Source organism: Porites lutea, chromosome 2 (assembly GCF_958299795.1).
Source record: "Porites lutea chromosome 2, jaPorLute2.1, whole genome shotgun sequence".
NCBI lineage: Eukaryota > Metazoa > Cnidaria > Anthozoa > Scleractinia > Poritidae > Porites > Porites lutea.
The window spans coordinates 38239210-38261421 of NC_133202.1; the positions used below are offsets into that span (position 1 = coordinate 38239210).

General features: G+C 38.8%; 2 protein-coding genes across 2 annotated transcripts; both read right to left on the reverse strand.

Annotated features, from left to right (window-relative positions):
• Positions 1 to 1264: 1264 nt before the first annotated feature.
• On the reverse strand, positions 1265 to 11082 carry LOC140926971 (uncharacterized). Its single transcript, XM_073376639.1, has 5 exons — positions 10976 to 11082; positions 10265 to 10337; positions 9253 to 9377; positions 7700 to 8628; positions 1265 to 2159 (listed from the first exon to the last, which is right to left on the reverse strand). Exons 2-5 carry the CDS (start codon positions 10316 to 10318, stop codon positions 1588 to 1590), a joined length of 1680 nt encoding a protein of 559 aa, XP_073232740.1. The 5' UTR covers positions 10319 to 10337; positions 10976 to 11082; the 3' UTR covers positions 1265 to 1587.
• A 3108-nt stretch (positions 11083 to 14190) lies between these two features.
• On the reverse strand, positions 14191 to 17547 carry LOC140926973 (uncharacterized). The gene is made up of 3 exons (XM_073376640.1): positions 17435 to 17547; positions 15726 to 16630; positions 14191 to 14897 (listed from the first exon to the last, which is right to left on the reverse strand). The coding sequence occupies exons 1-3, from the start codon at positions 17518 to 17520 to the stop codon at positions 14323 to 14325; spliced, it is 1566 nt and encodes a 521-aa protein (XP_073232741.1). The 5' UTR covers positions 17521 to 17547; the 3' UTR covers positions 14191 to 14322.
• Between the last annotated feature and the right edge of the window lie 4665 nt (positions 17548 to 22212).

A 22212-nucleotide genomic window follows, 5' to 3' on the forward strand; every position in this document is an offset into this window, starting at 1 on the left:
GTCCACCGGGAAGACGACTCTCATAAATGATGCGTCTCACTCACAGATATTATGATCGTTACATAGTCAATCAATTCGCAGATTTGACAGTCACAATATGATTTCCCTGCAGACAAATACCGTATTTATTCGATTAACCACCCGGAGCGCTTATTAAATTTTTGGACCTTGCCAGTGGGCGCTTATTCAAGGTGGGCGCTTATTAAATTTTCACCATTTTCAGCAAGAGTAGTATGTTTATTTTGCAACAAAACGCAAAGATGTAAGAGACAACGTTTCTGTAAAATACTCTGAAGAAAAGTCCGTCTTCTGGGAAAGTCTCTTATAGTAGTTATTCATTTTTTTTCGGGGTGGTAGGGGGAAGGGGGGTGGGGCGCTTACTTGAGTTTGAGTAGGAGAGGGAGGGGTGTGGGCTGGGCTGGGCGCTTATTAACTTTTTGTGCCTTTAGGATGGGCGCTTATTCGAGGTGGGCGCTAATTCGAAGTTGGGCGCCTATTCGATTAAATACGGTAATTTGCAATTGAAAGGAAAAGAATGCATCTATAGAGGGGGGTTCGTGGGGGAACGCCAGAAAACGCTTTAAACTTCACAAGTCTGAAATAATAAGTTCTACTAGGAAAAATATTCTTTTAGAAAGTAAAAGGAACGTCTGACCTCATAAGCAGTTTTTGCCAATCAACGCTGTGAGTTTCAGACATCGCTGAAGAAGAGCAAAATATCAGCAGCGTTACAAAGCTAAGCTGCAACTGCGTCATTTTGAGGCAATATAAGTGGCAACAGAAAATTGTTCTTCGACATCTTTTTGTTGGGTCAGTCTGTTCGTCCATAAGTGATGTCATAGTCATAATCAATGGTTAATTCCTGCGTCAAGATCGAGCATTAACGCGCGCAAATGCAAATATATCTGATAGAGCAGTTATCAATTGAGCATGCAATTGGCCAATAACGATGTGGGCAAAAATTTAAATAAGCTCAGCAGATTTCGAAGCAGGTGTAAGTAGCCTAAATTTCAGACATTCCTTCCAGTCGCATGCTCCTCTCAGCAAAAGAGGAGTAAGCGATTCGAAGGAATGTCTGAAATTCAGTCTAAGATCTAAGTAGAACCTAATCATCAGTTGGTTATTACTCCTGAAGCGGCTGCTGCAAAACCAGGGTATTCAAGGTACTTGGGAGACAACGGGCGCGTATTTCGCTAGTTATCCTAATGTACACATGGACGAGACAAAATAGGTCTTCATTTTGAAAGCTTTACTGCATATTATGTAACACGGATAAATACAATTTCGTGACATGATATATATTTATTTTATACATTTTCTATTTTTTAAGCTACTAGTTAAATAGTGTCCACAGTCACTGACCAAAAGTAAATATTCCGATACTAAAATACTATTAACTCATCATTAGTAGAACGATCATTACAACACAATATGCATTTATGCGTACAAGGTTAAATATAGGTCTATATAATGATTTCTTCTGTGGCACATCATTATTGCCAATTGATTTGCTGACTTTGAACTGAATTTTAACTGACTGGTTTTGTTCCCTTTTCACGGCGACTGCATGGTGACGTCGCCCTTAATTCAGCCTTGCGTAAGTGCACCTGCCAACTTCACATTGTAAAGATTTACATTCTTTTGTATATTGCCTAAACACTCCGGGGAGAGTTTTATGGATCCCAAATTTTGTGTTTTAGCTGCTGCTTGACATTCAAACTTTTCCAAGAAGAGTCGGATCCTGTTGTTTGTGTCTTCAGGAATCTCCGTCTTTCCTTCCTTTTTGTATCGCAGCCACATGAGCGAAGCGTATTCAGGGTCCTTAGGATCGCCAAAATCTAACAGTGTAAATCTGTCGTTGGGTGGTACACGGGTACGGAGCAGTCTCATCGCGTTGAACATCCTTGAAAGGTATTTACTCATCTTGAGGAAGCATTTGTTCAGAGTGGGAACAGGGTCTTGATTGCAGTGGTTGTATTCTTTGTTGGATTCTCCCCAGTTTTCAATCATTGACACCCACAAGTCGTGAGTTGAGAGTGGATTGTTGTATTGTACAAGTCTACCCATTACTTTTAGCTGCATTCCTCCCACTACATGTCGTATGGCGCCGCGGGTGTGATATGCCTCTGCTGCGTAGAGTAAGGCCTCAGCGAGAAAACCTATGATACAAAACTTCATGAATAATATTCAATTATCCCCCGAAGGGGAGGTGAATAGTGGCCCGCAGGAGCGGGCCCTTAGGATTGTGTGTAACACACATTTAGTAGAGAACTCTCATCGTCTTAACTGCGCCGATCTACCTGGCCTACAAAATAGGCGTTTACAAGATCTTGCTACCTTAGGTATAAAGTTAAATATGGTTTGGTGTTAAGTCATCCAAATAGCACGTAAGAAATATGGATTTTCATTTACCCAGATTTAATAGTGTACGTTAATTACGGGAAACATTCTATAAGGTACTTTGGACCACATATTTTGTCTAGATAACACAGAAAAATCGAGGACAAACCTACCCTAGCTACAATCCTTTAAGTCCAGCGTATGGCGTATTAACCTTGTGGATCTTATAAGTGACAACTGTGGCTCCTGCCTTATTTGTACAATGTAGTTCTTGGAAATTTTTAGAAATATTTTTAGCATTTTCTGTATATTTTAATGGGGATAATTCTGTAATATTTTACTTTTTAACTTTTTATAAATTTTAAATTTTAGAGAATCATAAATTAACTTTTATAAGCTAAAGACATTGACACTTAAGAGGCAGTCCCGCTAACAGCGGTCCGGTCGATTTTGCGTCAGAAAAAAGTTTCCCTTTAAACTTTGTACACTAAAAGGGTTTGGTATATAAGTAATAAAAATGATTTTCTTTTTTGCAAATAATATACTTCCGCTTTCCTACAGGCGCGATCACGTCCGGGCCAATTCGTCTCCTCCAGAGCCCGGTTTGAGGACCGAAATTTGTCGTTTTTGAGGGCCGCGCCATAACAAAACTAAAACGAATTATAAAATATCTTTCACACCAGCTGTTTCCACTGCCTTTTATTGACAAATGAGCAAAATATCGAATTTTTTAATAATTTTGCAGACAATCTGTAAGTCCCGAAAGACACCACTCTGAGAAGGTCACCCGACTGCCAAAAAACATGCTCAGATTCGAGAGCTAAAATCTCAATTGTGGGACAAAAATCTGATATAAAATTTATATCAAGGTCAAGGCCTTACTTCATTTTAAGAGGTTCTAAGATCAAATCTGCGGGTATCCGCCTGCACACTTAGCGGTGAGAAGGTAATTTTGGCCATCATGGCACTTTGTTTACAAAAATAACTCTGACTCTATAATTAGTATCATATATTTATCTACTTGATCGATCACTCGCTTGACCGAAAAAATATTCACAGCTCTAAAATTTGCTTAAATGTTTCCTCAAAACCTTCAAACAAACGCTTTTTGTAATTTTATTTTGAAAATCATAAAGGAAAAATATTTTAGGTTCATAGAGCTAAGGTCAAGGAAACCACTATTCCTTATATGCAAATTAGCTGGTTGTCACGCAATACCTAACCAAAGGGGATGAGAAAGCAGAGTTTGTATCATGGCGACTTGTTTTCTGAAAACACGAGAGTTTGGAGACTGTGGAGAATTTCGAGGTATAGCTGAGCTTGTAAGCTTAGATCAATGTAGGAACGATTTAAGTCAACATTTATCCCGATGTCATTTGAGTCGAGAACGGATTATGGAGGGAGAATTGATTTTGGTGCGATCAGGTTTGTTTTATACGACCGAAACGCAGAGACAAAAAATGCTTGTTTGTCCGAAGCACCGTGCGTATCTCGGGCAGTACTGGGGAAATCAGACAAAGTTAAGCTCATGCAAGTACCCTGACCACAAGGGAGAGCACAGAGCGGTCAGAACAGATCGCGCATTTATTTTGAAGGTATCAAGGGAAGTGTTGGAAGTGTTTGGTGTTCTTGTTCCTGTCGGAGCACGTGAGTATTTACCTATTTTCTGGATACGCAGTGCTTAGAGTTCAAGACATCCTGTACTAATGATGAGTCGCAGTTCGGGAAGGATGTGTGCGACCGCATCATCAGCCCCCTGAAGGGCGTGGTCAGACGCTTCTGTAACGAGGGTAATGATATCCTGTCGGCGGCAGACATGCGTGAAGCGCTCAAGGTCCGACCAGTGAAGGGATGCACAGCTGCTGTTTGCGAGATAGAGCACACTGATCAAGAAATCAAGGTAAACCGCATCCCAAACTTCAGCACCTTTCACAACTTTTCATATGAGGGAACTGGGCTGCGAATGTAGAAAGCCTATGATATTGGAGCTGGAAAACTCGTGCTGTGGTCAGACCTAGACGTCCAAGTTCCCGGTGCAATAACCTTGAAACCCGCCACCAACCAACTACAGTTCTGGGATGTTCAACCTAGGTGTGTAAAACTACAAGGAAAGACGAACCAAAGTGTAAAGCTTGACACAGAAACTGCGCTATTCGAATGCAACGAAGCCGGCTGCTCACATTCATTCGATAACTATGATGCCTTACAGGACCACATCAACTTTGGCAATCATGATCCCATCAGCACAAATCAAGAAAGTGTTTACGACAAGTTGCGTCGCGAGTGGGTTCGGAAATTCTCGGCAATGTCAGTAAGTGAGCAGAAACCGAAGCAGCCTACATCAGCAAAAAGCACTATGACGGCAACTCATGCGGAGTCTTCTGAAGCCGGATGGGCCTTGCAGAAACCGAGGGGTAGTGGGACAAGGTTCTCAGAGAACGTAAAGTCATATCTCCAAGCCCGATTTGACGTCGGAGTACAAACTGGAAGAAAGTCTGATCCAGTTCAAGTGTCAGCGGATATGAGAAGCGCCAAAAACCAAGACGGCACTAGAAAATTCTCAAGAGACGAGTGGCTGACGAAAGTACAAGTTCAAGCCTTCTTTTCTCGACTTGCTGCAGCGCAGAAGAAACAGGTGACTCAGAGACACGTGGAAAAAGACGACGAAAATACTCTGCTGGATGAAGATCTTGCACACCTGGACCAACAAAACAAAGATGAGGATGTTCAAGAGGTGCTGTCGCAAATAGGACTGGAACATCCGATCACATACGATGGCTACGACATCTGCGATCTGGTCAAGACTGAGGCATTGTCGCGCTTTACTGTGAAGGAACTGAGGGTCATGTGTGACCACTTTGAGCTGCCACGTAAATCAACGGACAAGAAAGCCGCTCTGATTAAACACGTTACCGACATGGTGGAAGAGTGTAGCTGCTCATAAACACGGCGGGAAAAGAACACATTGATTTTTATTCGGCGAATCAACTGGGCCGTGAACTCAGTTAGCATGTTCCACTTCGAGAGGGTGTTGTGAACAAGAGCTCTATGTACGAACCTTTTTAGAATGATGAGAAAGCCGTACCCCAGCACCACACCCATGTTCCGCCCCTTATAGTGAAAATCCTTAAATAAGTGAACTGTATATGAAACCCTGGATCCGTAAATAATTATAGTATATGAGCGGGAGTACAGGGCTCGGGGGAGGCTTTACCTGTTTGCGAAACTTTGTTCTGATTTGAGACTTTTATTAGATAACAAAATACACAAAGTGCATTTTACCCCTGGATTTCTGTACTACACTAAGATGAATTGACAACACGTTACAAAACAGTCTCGTGGGCATAAAATTAGCCTAGCCTGGATTCTTTTACAGACATATTTTTGTTAGCCTAGTATTTTTCGTATTTCGCTACTCATGTTTCATGGGGGATTCTGAACCAAAAACATCCGGGTTTTTTTTTAGCTGGGATGAAATATTTAAGTTAATCTTGACTGAAGAGGCGAATATAGGGCATATAGTAAGCGTATAGATTTTCTATCAGTGCGCGACTCGAGCGTTACATTCACACTGTGCTTTATAATACATGGCTGGATCTCAGTCACTGTGCCAGTAATTCGTATTCTGCGTAAATTGGCTGACTTCAAAACCGACTGTAGAATTCACCAAAGAGGGCATTTCATATTGATAGTAAAGCAGATTGTGCCATTTAAACACAGAAACGAAAAATAAAAGCTTCCACGTTTTGGTTTGCAAGTCTGAACGCAATGCTGTTTGGGACACACAAATATATAAAAAGTGACTGGGGAGGTGATCGACAACATTTTTTCACGTTTTTGAACTTTTTGGGTATTTTTTTCCTGTATACAAATGCTCCTTTAAATTGTTACCAACAATTTAGTTTCTCTAATGGTCCGTCCCTTGGGGTGTTTTTAGAGTACTCAGAGGATGGGCGGAACAAGGCATGTCGCCTTTTTATTACAACGCAAATACGGCTAAGCTAGCCAATCTCGAACGAGCGTTCCCACGATTTTATCTTCTGCAAACAGAATTGTGTTCTCTCTCCATAATCCGCCCTCGACTCAAATGACATCGGGAAAAATTGTTGACTTAAATCGTTCCTACATTGATCTAAGCACACACGCTCAGCTATACCTCGAAATTCCCCACAGTCTCCAAATTCTCGTGTTTTTAGAAAACGAGTCGCCATGATACAAACTCTGCTTTCTCATCCACTTTGGTTAGGTATTGCGTGACAACCAGCTAATTTGCATTATAAGCAATAGTGGTTTCTTTGACCTTAGCTCTATAAACCTAAAATATTTCGCCTTTTTTGATTTTCAAATAAAATTACAAAAAAAGCGCTCATTTGAAGGTTTTGAGGAAACATTTAAGCAAATTTTAGAGCTGTGAATATTTTTTCGGTCAAGCGAGTGATCGATCGAGTAGATAAATATATTATACTAATTATAGAGTCAGAGTTATTTTTGTAAACAAAGTGCCATGATGGCCAAATTTACCTTCTCGCTGCTCCGTGTGCAGGCGGATACCCGCAGATTTGACTTTAGAACCTCTTAAAATGAAGTAATACCTTAATCTTGATATAAATTTCATATCAGATTTTTGTCCCACAATCGAGATTTAAGCTCTCGAATCTGAGCATGTTTTTTGGCAGTCGGGCGACCTGTTCAGAATGGTGTCTTTCGGGACTTACAGATTTTCTGCAAAATTATCAAAAAGTTCGATATTTTGCACATTTGTCAATAAAAGGCAGTGGAAACAGCTGGTGTAAAAGATACTTTATAATTATCTGTAGTTTCGATATGACGCGACCCTCAAAAACGACAATTTTCGGTCTTTAAATCGGGCTCTGGAGGAGACGAATTGGCCCGGACGTGATCGCGCCTGTGGGAAAGCGGAAATATATTATTTGCAAAAAAGAAAATCATTTTTATTACTTATATACCAAACCCTTTTAGTGTACAAAGTTTAAAGGGAAACTTTTTTCTGACGCAAAATCGATCGGACCGCTGTTAGCGGGACTACCTCTTAAATAAAGTTATGTTTATGTTTATGTTTATTATAATCAGTTTATCTTGTCCGCGAGTTTTTAAAAAAGGAAATAACCTGCTTATGAAAACAGATTTTTGCTACTCGGACCACCAATCATCTCTGAAGCGAGACCGGGGAGGAAAATCTCTACCGTCCCCTCCCCCACGTATCCTGACGAGCACATTGGTAAAAGAATGCAATGACAGTGGAAACCTCTCCACAACTGCAACCTTGAGGACAGGAGAAGGGGCCGTTGTAGAGAGGTGGCCGTTATTGGAGGTTCGACTGTAGACTTTTAAAAATTACCTAAATTTTCTGCGTTGTATCCGCCATTGTTTGACATTGTTTCCACGCGCAATTGGTACTGATCGTTATGAGTTTTTCTAAAGTCTTTGAGGGATATGCCTTCAAAGTGTCTCATTGGGCTTTGATTATCCAAATTCTGGAATGCCGCCAGCCAAGAGTTCAGCGAGTCTTTAAATTTTTGACCCATTTCATTTATAGCTCCACTCGTCAAGGCGTCGGAGAAGCCTTTGTTATACTTGAAGACCTTGTAGTAAGCACTGGCCAATTCCTGCATTTTGAAATTCACTGTTTGCTCCTTTTGCGCTACAGATTTAGCAAACCCAGGTGGGAGCTTTTGAAATATGGAGGGCATTGCAAACTCCAGTGTGAACGCGTAAACATTTGTATCAAAAACAAGCTCTGACGGTTTTCCAAAAGTAATTTCAAAAAAGTCGTTAAACTTTTTCGTCAGAAAACCAGCATCTTTACCAATTAACCCAACGTCGTAGTCTGATTTACAAGTGGCGCTTCCGTAAGGCTTAGGAAAACACACTCCAGAATCAGGGATCACAAGGCTTATCAGTTTGCCGTAATCATCTCTGACTTCTTGACAAGCAGTCAAACGTGTGCCGCTCTGTTCGTACAGAATATAGGCTACCAAGAGATATCTAGCAGCTGTTATGTAGAGGAGGTTGATGCAGCTCCTAGTCTTTTTGGAGCGATCCCAATCGTTGTTTTCTGTTTGAGTAAAAAATTCCTGAGCCTTTCCAGCAAGTAATGTAAATGCAGTTAATTCTTTGGTTTTTGCAATTAGGGAATTTTCAAAACTCGGTTGCTGGACCCACTCATCTTTTTGCGGGTGTTTCTTGAACTCGTAGTTTTTGACAATTTCATTCTCTATCCAGAGGATGTCTGGATCCAGGTTCAATTGTTGAGTTGACGCTGGTAAACTTAAAAAAAAAAGAAAGAAAAAGTAATTTACGCTGTTTAAAACATATTTAGATGAACAATAACACCGGGTATAAATAGAGACTCCACCCAAAGGGAGTATCTAGCTTTTTCAACGTTCAGGTATACGAAAGAGTTAATGATTTCTACACGATTTAAACTACATAGAAAAAGGTAGTTATTCATATATTGAAAATAACTTATAATAAAAATATTTCATGGTTAACATCTCTACTTGTAATGCTAGAAGTCCTCCCGTGATGGCGTCCATTTATTTCATTCCTTGGGTTAAGGAAGTATGACTCGAAGAGGTCACATTTTTCAATAGGTGGTATAAGAGAGGGGTTCCCTTTTGTCAGAAATGAGATAAAAAGAAGATGGGAGGTTGAACACCGTGGTGCGGGAGCCGTACAACCCTCCCTTCCCAGGAATTATCGTTCATGAATGATTCAACCGGGGCCGTGAAATTTAACCCAAGGGAAGCATGGAAGATAATACGAGATAGCAGAGAGGAAAAAGCTCCTTTTGTTGATGGGCGAAAATCCTTTCTTTCTCTACTGGGAATTAAACAGCGTTCAGGACGTCATACAATAATTTCTGCAAAATACCACCGATACATAGCATACGTGGTAGCTGATTTCCCCATGGGAGGTTCGGTGTCCTTGTTATCTGAGGTCCATTCCGGATCCCCCTCAGCAGTCTCGGTAGCATCCTTGAACATGGAAACAGGGAAAAGTTCGCTGTCGCAGACCTAGTATGAAAGGCAAAAACATCAGCCTTTTAAAATACAAATTTTGATGAAGAAGAAAGGAAAAGCGTTATGAATTCCCCCAGTTGTAACTAGTCAACAAAGGAAGAATGGGTCGGGTGAATTTCGAGTTCATTTTAAAGTCAACAAGCTCGTGTAAGTCACACGCAAGTCTTAAAAGACCCTGTAAAATTATTTCGTGTGCAAACAGATGCATAAATCAATCAAAATATACTTTCAAATGAAAAAATAATGCCAGCAGAAAAAAGACACAGTGCGTTGTACCATGGCCACTCATAGACATTAGCACGCCTCAGAGGTGTTCATGGACTATCTTTTGACGGCCTTTACGATTAGAACTTAGTGTCTCAAGAGGAGCAACGGTGAGGCAGTGGTGAAAGCCCTTCGCGCACCCAACTAAATCCCGACGTCAACGACAAATACTGAATCTGGTTGAGTTTGTTGTTGGTTCTCTCCTTTGTACCGAGAGGATTTTCTCCGGGTACTCTAATTTTCAGCCCCCTCCTCAAAAGAACAACACTTCCAAATTTCAATTCGTTCTAGACGCACGGACACGTTTAAATGAGTTCTTAAATTGTCCGAAAGATGGATTTCTACTGTCGTGTAGTTTTTATGTGCACTCGTACGTTATTTTTACTCGCGTAAAAATAGAGGCAATGGACGGAAGGCCACGCGAAAACGTAAAAGTTGAGCGAGTTTTACGGTTACGCGCGACCTTTCGCACATCGCCTTTAATTTATGGGCGTAAAATTTACGTGCGCGCGCACATAAAAATTACGCAACAGTGGAAATTCCCCCTAACTGTTTCATAGGTAAACAAAATTGTAATTTAAGCTCATAAAAATAAATGGAATCACAATATCTCTTACCACACTTCCTCCAACCAGCAATATGACAAACAAGGTACTCAGAATATTCACCATATCGTTAATTTCCTGAAAACTGGCCATGCAGAAGAAGCTTAACTAAAGATCGTTTATCCCCTTTTTCGCAGTTTTTTAATCATCACTAAAGCCATTCATCTCTAACTTTTCGAAAGTATCAAAAGTAGTCCTTCCCAAAAGAACGGGGTCTCAAAGAACAGTTTTATGAGCTGATCGTTTTACTCATTTTAATGCCAAGAATATTTAAACAAAACACTATCCCATCTGAACAAAAGAAGATTATCTGTAGAAAACACAGCGTTTAAAAGAGAAGCAACTAATATCCAGATGTTTGGAAATAACTAAGCTAGACTTTTTAAAAACAGTTTATTCACTTATCGGCAAATGCCGGGCAAGATACAATAATCAGGCCATCCGCAAGTGATTCAATATCGCTCGTGGAACTTGTCTCATGACCAACCTGGAGGCCAGCAATAAAATCTGTTTCACTGCTTCGAGACTGATAACTATATTCAATTGGGCAACAAGCTTGCTAATGCTTCTCAAGACTAACATTAAACTGCCAAATGATTTCGTTAATTGATATTTTCATGCATGAACATTGAGTTCAAATTCAGGACCCCCAATGAAATAACATCGTTTCTAAAACTAGTACTACCAATTTAGGTGTCACCACGCAAAAAAGGGGTCAAATACCTTTCTAAGTGGCACAGCAAAGCCGAATGATCGTTTGATTGAAGAACAAATCTGCAAATTCTCTTCAATCAGGAAAGGCCACGCGGTATTCGGTAAAGCGCTTGTCGTTGTCTTTTTATTTAAGAAATTTCTAACCGAACAAAGCATTTTTTTGCTTCATAACGGCCACTTAGATAGACTGACCACAAGCAATTAAGTCATTAGCTCATCGTGGCTAGAATACGCCATTGGAAAATGCAATTTCTCAACATAAAATATTTCATGGAGACCTAATTTCTTCACACTAGCTCTCAAAATAGAGAGAAAAAAAACATTTTCCTTAAGCTTTTTTAATGTTTTTGTTCTTTCTACCACGGATCAATATAACAAAACATTTACGAGTGTAATTTATTTACAAGTGTAGCATTGTTTTTAGCGTCTAAAAACAATAGCTACACTTGTAAATTACACTTGCAAAAATTTTATTGAATTGACCCGTCCCCAGTTTAACAAGTTTACCCGCTTGTCAAACTTTAATTAGGGCCTGTTTACATGGAGTGGGGGACCCCGGTCTAGTGGGGTAAGTTTCTTTTGTTTTGTGTCCGCCAGAGCGTGTAAACAGGCCCTTAGTGATTCCATCCTGCAGAGTCAATAGCTCGAAAGCTAAGCTCCTCTGAACACCGCACACTTCTATCCAAGCCATTAATTTTCTTTTTTCCTTTTTCTTCTTCTTTTTTATTAGTGTATTCCTACCTTACTATGTATAATGTAAATATTTTATAGCAGTGTCAATAAAATTGAATTGAATTGAATTGAATTGAATTGGCCAGCCCACAGAAGCAGAAGCGACTCCGGCTATGAAAGCCTTTTGTTTGGCATGTTGTCATGCTCTGCACTTAGCGTTTGCTAACCTTTAAATGACGACATTTCCAACAGGAGGTGGCGAAGGTATTTTATATCCGTGTAAAATGAAAGATGGCCACAATGCACCATTAAGTAAAAGAAATATCTCAACACAAGGTATCTTATAATGAACAAATTTCTTAAGTTGCACTAACATCCAAAACAGAAGGAGAACTATTTTGCGCCATTTTTAATGATCTCTTGAATCAAGTTTCAAGATTTTTATACTAACTTAGTTTTAACCAGTTCACTGAGACTATTCACTCGTCAATTGATAGTTAGCGGGTCGTGTAAGGCCAATAAAGACTGGCCACCAATTACCCAAATGAAGCTGGAAAAGCAATGTTAAATGCTTTGTTGTGACCTTCTTAAAGAAAACATTTAATAAATTTTGAATAAGTTGTTCAAAAACCTTTTTTAATTATTTTTATTTTCAGGAGAGCGGAGGAAGGTATATGTTTGTTACACTTTGTAAACAGTCTTTGAACCTTTTTCAATAGTCTGGTCTATTTTTTTTCTTTTTTACCAATGTTATACTCTCTAATTTGCCAGCCTGTATATATTTAAGGGTAACGAAGTGCCTCGCGTGTGTACTGACGTCCCTTGCACGGTTTCTCCTTTTAATTTTTTTTAATTTTATTTTTCTCGTATATACCTTATTCTTTCCTTTTCTTTTTTAACCGAGGTTTACGCTGTAATAATAAATCCTTTAAAAAGCTTAGTGCGAGTTTACTCAGACAAACCCAAAACTATGACACACTGCACAAAACATTTTTCAAACGAGGAAAGGTTTCAGGGCTGCTAAAACTCGCGATGATCCGAGCTAGAATTTGCTTAAGTAGCTTACAGTTTTTTTGCTGGGAAAGTTCCCATACAGTTGAATAGCTTTATCTCTTCAGCAAAAAATTAGCAGGTAACTAAGTCTTCCTGCAAGCTTATTGTTAAAATTTTGTGTTTTTTCTCATCAAGTATAGTGGTTCTTAACTAATGACCATGTCGGAATTCACACGGTGGATTGTTTTCATTAAGTACAGTTTGAATTTTCTCAGTAAATCAGAAAGAAAAAAATTTTCCTCTTTGTTAAGGAAACAGTCTTCCTCGGTGTAGTCTTTGATGAACATCTGTCTTGGAAACCACACATTTCTCAAGTAGCTCGTAAAATCTCGAAATCAATAGGAGTCATTAATAGAGCAAGATTTTTTTCTAAACCCTGTCTAAAAACTCTTTATTATTGTTTAGTTTATCCTTATCTTCATTATTGTATTATTGTCTGGGGATCTACGTACAAAACCAGTCTTCGACGTCTTGTCTCTTTGCAAAAGCGAGTTATCAGAATTATTTCTAAATCAACTTGCGATTCTCATTCAGACCCTATTCTCAAAGAATTAGAGCAATTAAAACTTTCCGATATTAGACAACTAGAATTGGGTAAACTTATGTTTTCTCTTAACCATTCTCTTTTGCCTTCAAAGTTCAACAATTATTTTTCTTTAAACAAACAAGTCCATAGCTATGTCACTAGATACGCGAACGATTTTCACCTTCCGTTTTGTAGAACAAACCTTCGTAAATTTTCTGTCAGTTTCCAAGGACCTACTTATTATAACTCTATAGAAAATGATATTAAAGAATCTAATTCTCTCCACTTATTCAAAACGAAATTGAAAAAAAAATTATATATGAATTATTAGTTATAAATCTTGTAGTAAGTAGTCATCTTTCTTCACACGTCTGATATTATTTTTATATTTTTTGTTACATGTACCATACTTTATATTTTGTCAACTCAGTCTATGTAATTAGTTAATTTATACTTACCTTCAATGTATTTTACTTTCGATCCTGGCCTTACTGTTACTGTTAACTTTATTTTTACTCTGAGGGAGCCCAATGTCTATAAGCCTCATGGTTTCTTTTTGGGCTTCCTCGCCACTTTCATTTGCATTTGTGTAACTGCCTTGTTTTATCGTTATTTGTATTTTGTGGTAAATCAAATAAAGTTAAAGCCTAACAGTTAAAGTCTTTTCTTTCCTCTTTTTTCACCGTTCATTAACAAACCTTTACAAAAAAACTATTCGAGAAGCAAGGAAAAGATTTAACGGCTCTTAAGTTTGAAAGTATTTGTGAATTATCAAATCCGTTTTAATAAACTTTTGATATGTAATTTTACTAATATTCTACACTTTTTCCTGCTTCAAGAATTACAAGTAACAAGACTTGTCCACAGTAACAAGAATAAACATTTTGTTGTGATTAATATTATCATTTTTTATTGGATTCGCCTCGGAAAAGGTATATAAACGGTAGAAGACCATTTTATAAACATATGGTTGATATATGGTTAATATGCATAACTGCGTAGGAGGTTAAATAAACGTCATTATAATGGTATTATTTTTCTTTAGTGCGGCACATCATTATTGCCAATTCATTTGCTTATTTTTGAAAGGTTTCTTTCTTCTTTTCTACGGTGATTTTATGGTTACGTCTGTAGCAAGTGCAGCGGCCAACTTTACATTATAAGCATTTACAACGTCATGTATTTTGCCTAAACACTCTGGAGAGAGTGGAGTGTTTCTAAAATCTTTTGCCTTTCCTCTTATTTTACATTTAAAATTGCCCAAAAAGGATTTTATCATACTGTTTTTGCTTTCAGGAATCTCCGTTTTTCCTTCCTTTTTATATCGTAGCCACTCTCCCGCTGTGGATTCAGGGTCATTGGGAGTTCTAAATTTTAACAGGAAAAATCTCTTTATTATTGGTAGACGTGAACGGAGCAGTCTCATCGCGTTGAACATCCTCAAAAGATATTTGCTCATCTTTAGGAGGCACTTGGTCAGAGGGTCTTGACTGCAGTGGTTGTATTCTTTGTTTGACTCTCCCCAGTTTTCAATCATTGATACCCACAGGTCGTGAGTTGAAAGTGCATTGTTGTTTTGCCCGCCTATCGACTTCAGCTGCATTCCTCCCACTACATGTCGGATGGCACCGCGGGTGTGGTACGCCTCTGCTGCGTAGATTAATGCCTCGGCGAGAATACCTTCAAGGCAAAAGTTCATTAATTCTCTATGTCCTAATCGCCTGAAAAACTGGGTATGATATGCGACCACAATGTTTCTTGGGATCGCTTGGAGGGAGAGAATAATAGCGCACTACAATTACTGTGTTCCAGGCTTCAATAACAGTTTCAGAAATGCAATTTGTCTTCACGTCTATAAAATTCTTTACGACCCAGGCACATAAGGTCTGTCTTCTTCTGGCATAGAGCGTAAATAAGTCGCTTGCTGTCCGCCTTCTGTTTTCTGTCCCTCCAAACGATCCCTAGGGCATTTGCGATCATAAGTCGTACCAATTCCCCGCTCGTTTACAACATGGCCAATTAAACCGTTTATCGAGTAAACCATGAAGGAGAGACTATGAGTGAACTATTTGTATGCGTGGTCAAGGTTCAGGCTCTAGCCTTGGTCATTCTACTGTATTGGGAAAAAGAGAGCGTTTGTCGCAATCTTAATGCAACCTGACTTAACCCTCTGGATAGCTCTCGATGGCTATACTACAACAGATGGTAAATGTCACATTAAAAACTATTTGACTGAAGTTGGCAAGTTGAAAGAATAAGGAGTAGACATCGCAACACCCTTAAAAAGCCTGATTAGTGATTAAACGGTGTACTGATCACGCGGCAACGACTAGCCAGAACATTTCGCATACGCTTAGGTGGGTCGGTAAAAGGTCAGGACTGAATCTGAAAAAACAGAAGTAATTAAGTCATTAAATTAACTGCAGTGTTTCCCTTTCATGTTCGCCTAAGTGCTACTATATCGCTCACTCTTTATGAATTAATAACAAAAGAAGAATAAGTAATTACCTAAATTTTTAGCTTTATATCCGCCATTTTTTGACATCTTTGCCACGCGCGTTTGGTACTGTTCATTATGTGATTTTCTAAAGTCTTTGAGGGAATTGCCTTTTACGAGTCTCATTCCATGTTGATTATTCAATTTATTAAATTCCGACAGCCAATAGTTAAGCCGCTCTTTGAAAGTTTTTTTCATTGCTCTCTTAGCTTTATTCGCCATCGTGAGAAAGAAGCCTTCGTTATATTTAAAGACCTTGTAGTACGCACTGGCCAATTCCTGCATTTTGAAGTTCACTGATTGCTCTTTTTGGGTGATAAGATCAGCAAACCTAATTGGAAGACCATGAAATATGGAGGGCATGGAGAATTCCAGTGTGAAAGCGTAAACATTTGTATCAAAAACAAGCTCTGAAGGTTTTCCAAAAGTAGTTTGAAAATAGTTGTTAAACTTCTTCGTTAGAATACCAGCATCTTTACCAATCAGCCCAACGTCATAGTCCGATTTACAAGTGGCGCTTCCGTAGGGCTTAGGAAAACATACTCCAGAATCAGGGATCACAAATTTTTTCATTTTGCCGTACTCTCCAACTTCCTCACAAGCAATCAACTTTTTACCGCTTTGTTCGTAAAGAATATGCGTTACCAAAAGATATCTAGCGGCTGTCATGTATAGAAGGTTAGAGCAGCTCTTTTTGTTTTTTGAACTTTCCCAATCAATATTAATTTTAAAGAACTTCAGAGCTTTTAAAGCGACTTTTCTAAATTTGGCGGTTCCTAGATCATTTTCAAAGGATGGTTGCTGTTTCCATTCATCTATTTCCGGGTCTTTCTTGAAACCGTAGGGACCAACAATTTCCTCTTGTATCCATATGATATCGGGGTCCAGTTTCAATTGTCGAGTTGAGACAGGTGATCTATTTAAAATGAGAACAAGGAATGGTAAATGCACCATTAATAAACGATTAATAATAGTTTTAAAAGTGCATTTATGGCTATGAAGTCAGTCTCTTTTCCCAAGATAGTAAATCAAATTGAGCAACAAACGTGAGAAAATGATAATCTGGGCAGTGGGGAGGTTAGAAAAGTACCAACAAATCCTTGCAACGGAAAAACCCAGAATAAAAATAATTCCATAGGAAAAAGTATAGAAATATATTCCTGTATTGACCGTCCTAAGTGTCCAGGATGAATCTGTTGGCCAATCAGTTTGAGGAATGTACAGAGCGGAAGTTCAACAAAATATTTTTAATCTGGAATTTATTTTGAAGGACTCGGTGGAGCAGGTCTGATGCTATTCAAAACTCTCTGAGTGTCTGTAAATTAACGGAGGTTTAATGTCACCTATAGTGCCTCAGTGCTTCCGTCTATTGACGCCATCTCACGGGAGTACTTCTAACCTGCGTCAAAAGAGGTCTTTCATCCCTTTTTGCCTGCATGCAGATGTCTCCTATTTCCTTTGTTGCGCGCCGAAAAAGGTCGCATTTGGTGGTATCGCAAGAGATCACACGTAAGCGAGGGAAGAGAAAACGAAAACCTCGGGCTTCGCCACTCGCTTCTCCGCTCGTCGCGGGCCTCGTCTCTCTTCGCTCACCACTCTAAATGGGTAACTTGCTCGCACGCTAGGTGACAATTTGAATGGAAGTGATATTTGACCGCCATAAAGGATAATCGTCTTCTGCAGATGGGTGGAATGACACTACTACAAATACATAACTTACGCGATAGCTGATTTTCTCATGGGAGATTCTGTATCGTTGTTATCTGAGGAAAATTCTGCCTTCCTTTCGGTAGCATCCCCGAACATGGAAACGGGGAAAAGCTCGCTCTCACACATCTGTCATGTAATAAGGAAAAAACAAGATATTTCAGCTGCGAGCTTTAATACAGTTAGCACCTTTAAAACATCTGTTTGGTATCTGGGTATAGTAGTATAGTAGGGGCCGAACTATCCTCTTATGAGGGAAAATCTCATACATTTCAGGGGAAATACGCTACACAGTCAGAGTAGTCAATCGTTAAAAATCGGTAGCAGTTAAATGATTTTTTCGATGAAAATCGATATACTAAATTGCTGTGTCAAATCGACATTATCGTTTTATCATGATTTTAACGATTTATAACGGAAGCCCGCCAATGTTGTTTTTCTGGCATGAATTAGATAGTACAGCTGAGGAGACACGTTAACGAGTAACAAATGATCAACAAACATGAAAATGAGAAATGTGGAAACGTTTACACACATACAGGTTTCTCTCTAAAACCCTTCGATTCAAAGGGATTTCGATTTCAAAGGAAATTTAGGCTAAAAGAATTCTCTACATTGATTATTTACCGTTTTCCGTTGTTAATCGATAAAAAATCACCTGATTGTCATCGATTTTTAGCGGAGCTCCACCCGCGCGCGAAGCGCGCGTGTGGACGGAGCTCCATAGCTAAGGAAATGTGGTAATCTACCCATCCGAGAAAATTTGGTAATCACGTGACCGTACGCCCGACCGTCCGTCCGCACCACAGGGAAACCAATGTTTTCTCTCACACTTTCTAGCTAGTTTGGGAGCCCAGTAGAAAACTAATTGCACATCAATGTTGTGATCAATTGACAGCTGTCAAAACAGGATATCCGCTGACCAGTGTCACCTGACTGTACCGCGGGCTCAAGTGTCGACCCATCGAGGTCGAGTACTTTTTGAAGTTATCCGCTGACAAATTACCAGTTTCAAATGATCGCAGGCTCAAGTCTATTTTTTCCAATGATTCATATGAAATATGTTGTGTTTATGTCACTATGGCCCCGCACTGTCAAGATTTTGATTTCAAACTGACCTCGGACGCGAAAATTCAGCCACTTTTTTAAAAATAAAGGCGGGGAAGATCTTTTCTTACCATGGTCACGCGTTGGTCACGCTCTACGTCCAATTTTTGTACTCTGATTGGCCAAAATTTGACAGGTGAGTTCATGCGGAAAATTTATGCAGCATCTTGAAAGTTGTTTACTTTGACAGGTAAAGCTGACAGAGTTTTGTGTCAACTTGTGATGTTTTAACTGTCTTTTTCCACTGGATGTACAAAATGAAATACAGCTGCTATCAAGAGTCTTCTGTTATCCATGGCTGGTTTGTTTATTGGGTTTTTGGTTGAGAAATGCGTCGCTTGTCAAAATTGGGTAATCCGATTTCGGATGGCATTGTTTTCGTCTTTCACCTTGCTCAATGCGTAAGAGGGTTTAAAAGTCTCAACCAACTATGGCCTTCCTTGATATCTTTCAGGAACTGAATCTCGAATGGTAAGCCTGAGTAATTATTGTATTTGATGTTTGTTTTTGTTATATCTAATTTCATGAAGTCGAGCACAGTTTATGCGGCAAGTTTTTGCACGTTTGTTAAGATTTGAGTCAATGATCTGATCTAGTATCAGGTTTGATATAAGCTTACAGAACTTTAAAAGGCCTTCAGATTTTTTTTTTTTCACGACGAATAGAAAAAAAACGTTCCGAAGAATATTTAGTTATAAATTTGGCTGTAGAAAGAAAACTTTGAGTGATTTTCTTGCTTCGAGGAGTTCATCTTTGAAAAACAAAACAAACACCGGGAGGCCGGCTGAAAGTAAAACAAAATAAACTTAAGCTTAAGCTTTAAGCTTAAAGACTCAGGATTTTTAGAAACACTTTAATACTTGTCTTGGTGAATGAAAATTGTTGTCTCTGTAAATGTTTTACCGAATTATATTTCTTTTATTGATTGTCAGTAGTCTCTCTTGCAATTTTAATCGCTTGTCCGTGGTGTTTGTTTTCATCGTTCATGAACATCGCTTGCAGGAGTACTTAGGAATGTCGCGCGTATCAAACGCTTTATAATATTACACATCGTTATGACTGGAACCATTAAATAATAAAAAGTAATGATAATAAATTCGTTATTATGTTGAAGCGTATCTCCATTAAAGTTCATTCAAACACTCGACCACACTTACAGCTCGCACTAAAAATGAGAACCGGCTGGCCGTATGGGTGATTTTGGAAATTTTTTGAACGGTTTCGCTAAAAGCCCACGATTGATCGTCCTGGACATTGAAAAATTGTGAAATGCCGTATTCTGTCCGAGGTCTGTATGATAAAAAGTACTGTTTCACCTCAGATGTGATGTATAAAAAGTATAAAAGGTTGGTTTACACACCCTCAGATTTGTTGGCAAGGATTTGTAAAGTAAACCTGTCGAACGCAAAAAAATGCGGCCTGATTTGTTTTCCAAGAATTTGTTTTCGAGGCCTAATCTACTGTGATCAAGAGCCATTATGGCTCTTGAATGTGATAGAAGATGTTTGCTATTTTTTGGGTGTACATATATTTAGGCTATCAACTCGATGTAAGATGTTTCACTCTAAAATAACTTATCCTTTCCCTCAAAAGTCACATGAATGTGCCCTTAAGTTAACTGATTTGTGGATTACAAGTTTATTGTTTGATTTAAAATATAAATTTATTAATGGGAGCTTCGCTTTTAGCCCTGGCTAAATCTATATATTAATTATCGACTTACTACTACGTGATGTAACTATGCCCGGAATTACACCGACATTATTTTGAAAGGGTGACAGATCTTAATCGTGAAAACTGGTCGCCTACAAAACTACCAATATCAGCCATCAGAAAAAATGTTAAAGTGATAATTGCTTGATCCTTCGACTTTCAATTGCAACTCAATGTTCAATAAAATTACTGTTTGCAAGGAATCAGTTCTCAGTTTTTTAATGAGCAGATGAGCAAATGTATTGTTTGATCCTTAGAGTTTCAATTGCAACTTAATGTTCAATAAATTTACTGATTGCAAGGATTCCGGTAGGATAAACTAATGTGCCCTTCGAATTGAATGAATCTATAAACCCGGTGCAAACGGACGTAACATTGTTGGCCAGCCAACAACCCCCAACATTGTTGGATGTTACATGTTGCGTCAGTTTGCACACCCTGTTGCGTGCTGTTACGTGTTGTTGGGGGTTGTTGCGCAAAGTTTGAAGCCGGTCAAACTTTTAGCTACTTTCAAACGGACGCAACACCTCCCAGCGCCGTTGAGAGTTGTGGCGTCCCATGGTTTGCACATAGCCATGAAATCGGTAAAAAATCTTGTTAATTCGTGAACGAAACGAGTGTGTCATCGATTTCTACCGATTGATCGACACAATCGATATCAATCAAATCCGATTTATTTTATTTTTAACGACTTATCGATTGACAACTCCGGGTACACTAGCGCCGATGACTCATTATTGAGTGGAGTGATGTGGGTGGAGAAAAAAAAAATAATTGTAGAGGGGAAGGAATGGGAGAGGGGTAATTATTAATTATTAATTTGCACGATTTGTACGTCAAGAATCTGTGAATCGGAACTGCAACAAATTGATGTCTGCAATGGACAGTGAAAGTAGTAGACAACAGAACTTGCATCATTACTTTACGGACCAGTGATTTTGACTTAAGGCATGTTAATGATTATTCCTGGAAAAGTTTCAGTACAAGAAGTTGTAGGTCATGCAGCCGAGGATCATCATGAAACAAATCCAGTTGGTGAATAAATCATCCTGGGCCAGTTCAAATGAATTTTCACAGTCGTAATCGATTAATGCAGTCTATAATTTATTAGTGAAAAATAATAACGGGAAGGGGGGCTTATTTGAGGGGGGAGCGTAATGGATAATTTACGGTAATCCAAGAGCCATAGTGTCCCATTATGACTCCTAATCCCCATTATTTCTTTTGGTAATATAAGTAGTAAATTTACAATTATTTTCTTCCCGTCGTGTGCGGGAAAAAAAATTTTGTTGAGAATCCTGCGTTGGTCACTACTAAAGCACTCCAATATCTGCCAATCTGGGCCAGGTTATTCAAAGCTTGGTTAAGATAACCCAGGGTGAGTGTCAAATTTGAATTCAGATATGATAGCTGAAAAAGAAACTTAGTTTAATATATTTTGTCTACAATTTGATGACAGGATGCTCTAAAAAGTAAGGAAAAGTTTATCCAAGAAAATGATTTTAAGCAAAAGAGAGAGGAACCCAGGTTACAATTTAACACCGGGTTAACGCTGATAGATCGGCCTTCGAACAACTGGGCCCAGAGGTGTTCACGGATTATCATTTGAAAGATTGGATTTGAGTGCTACTTAGAGTTCTCAGCTAAGGAAGATTTAGAAAATCGCTTACCACACGTCCTTGAACCAGCAGAGTAAAAAACAAGGTACTCAAAATGTTCAACATGTTTCAAGTTCCTGAAAATTAAAAAAAAAAAGAAACAGGAAATAAGTTTAAAATGAAATAAGTTACTTGGTTTTCGGGCCAATACAAGGTTTCAAGCCAAATATAACACAGTTCATTTAGGTATAGATAAAACAGCTAGCTCTAGATAAGTTAAATTCTGAACTGGACACATTCAGTAAGCGGGGCTCAAGCAATTATCTTACACTAAGTCCGCATCAAAGTGTAAAAAAATTACGGATAGCACTGA

Coding starts and splice junctions, on each gene's coding strand:
- LOC140926971 (XM_073376639.1), bottom strand. CDS start 10,318: ATGGTGAATATTCTGAGTACCTTGTTTGTCATATTGCTGGTTGGAGGA. Junction 9,378..10,264: donor TGCTGGTTGGAGGAAGTGTG/GTAAGAGATATT, acceptor CTTTCATACTAG/GTCTGCGACAGCGAACTTTT. Junction 8,629..9,252: donor ATGGGGAAATCAGCTACCAC/GTATGCTATGTA, acceptor TTTTTTTTTAAG/TTTACCAGCGTCAACTCAAC.
- LOC140926973 (XM_073376640.1), bottom strand. CDS start 17,520: ATGTTCGGGGATGCTACCGAAAGGAAGGCAGAATTTTCCTCAGATAAC. Junction 16,631..17,434: donor ATGAGAAAATCAGCTATCGC/GTAAGTTATGTA, acceptor CATTTTAAATAG/ATCACCTGTCTCAACTCGAC. Junction 14,898..15,725: donor ATATAAAGCTAAAAATTTAG/GTAATTACTTAT, acceptor TTTGCCTTGAAG/GTATTCTCGCCGAGGCATTA.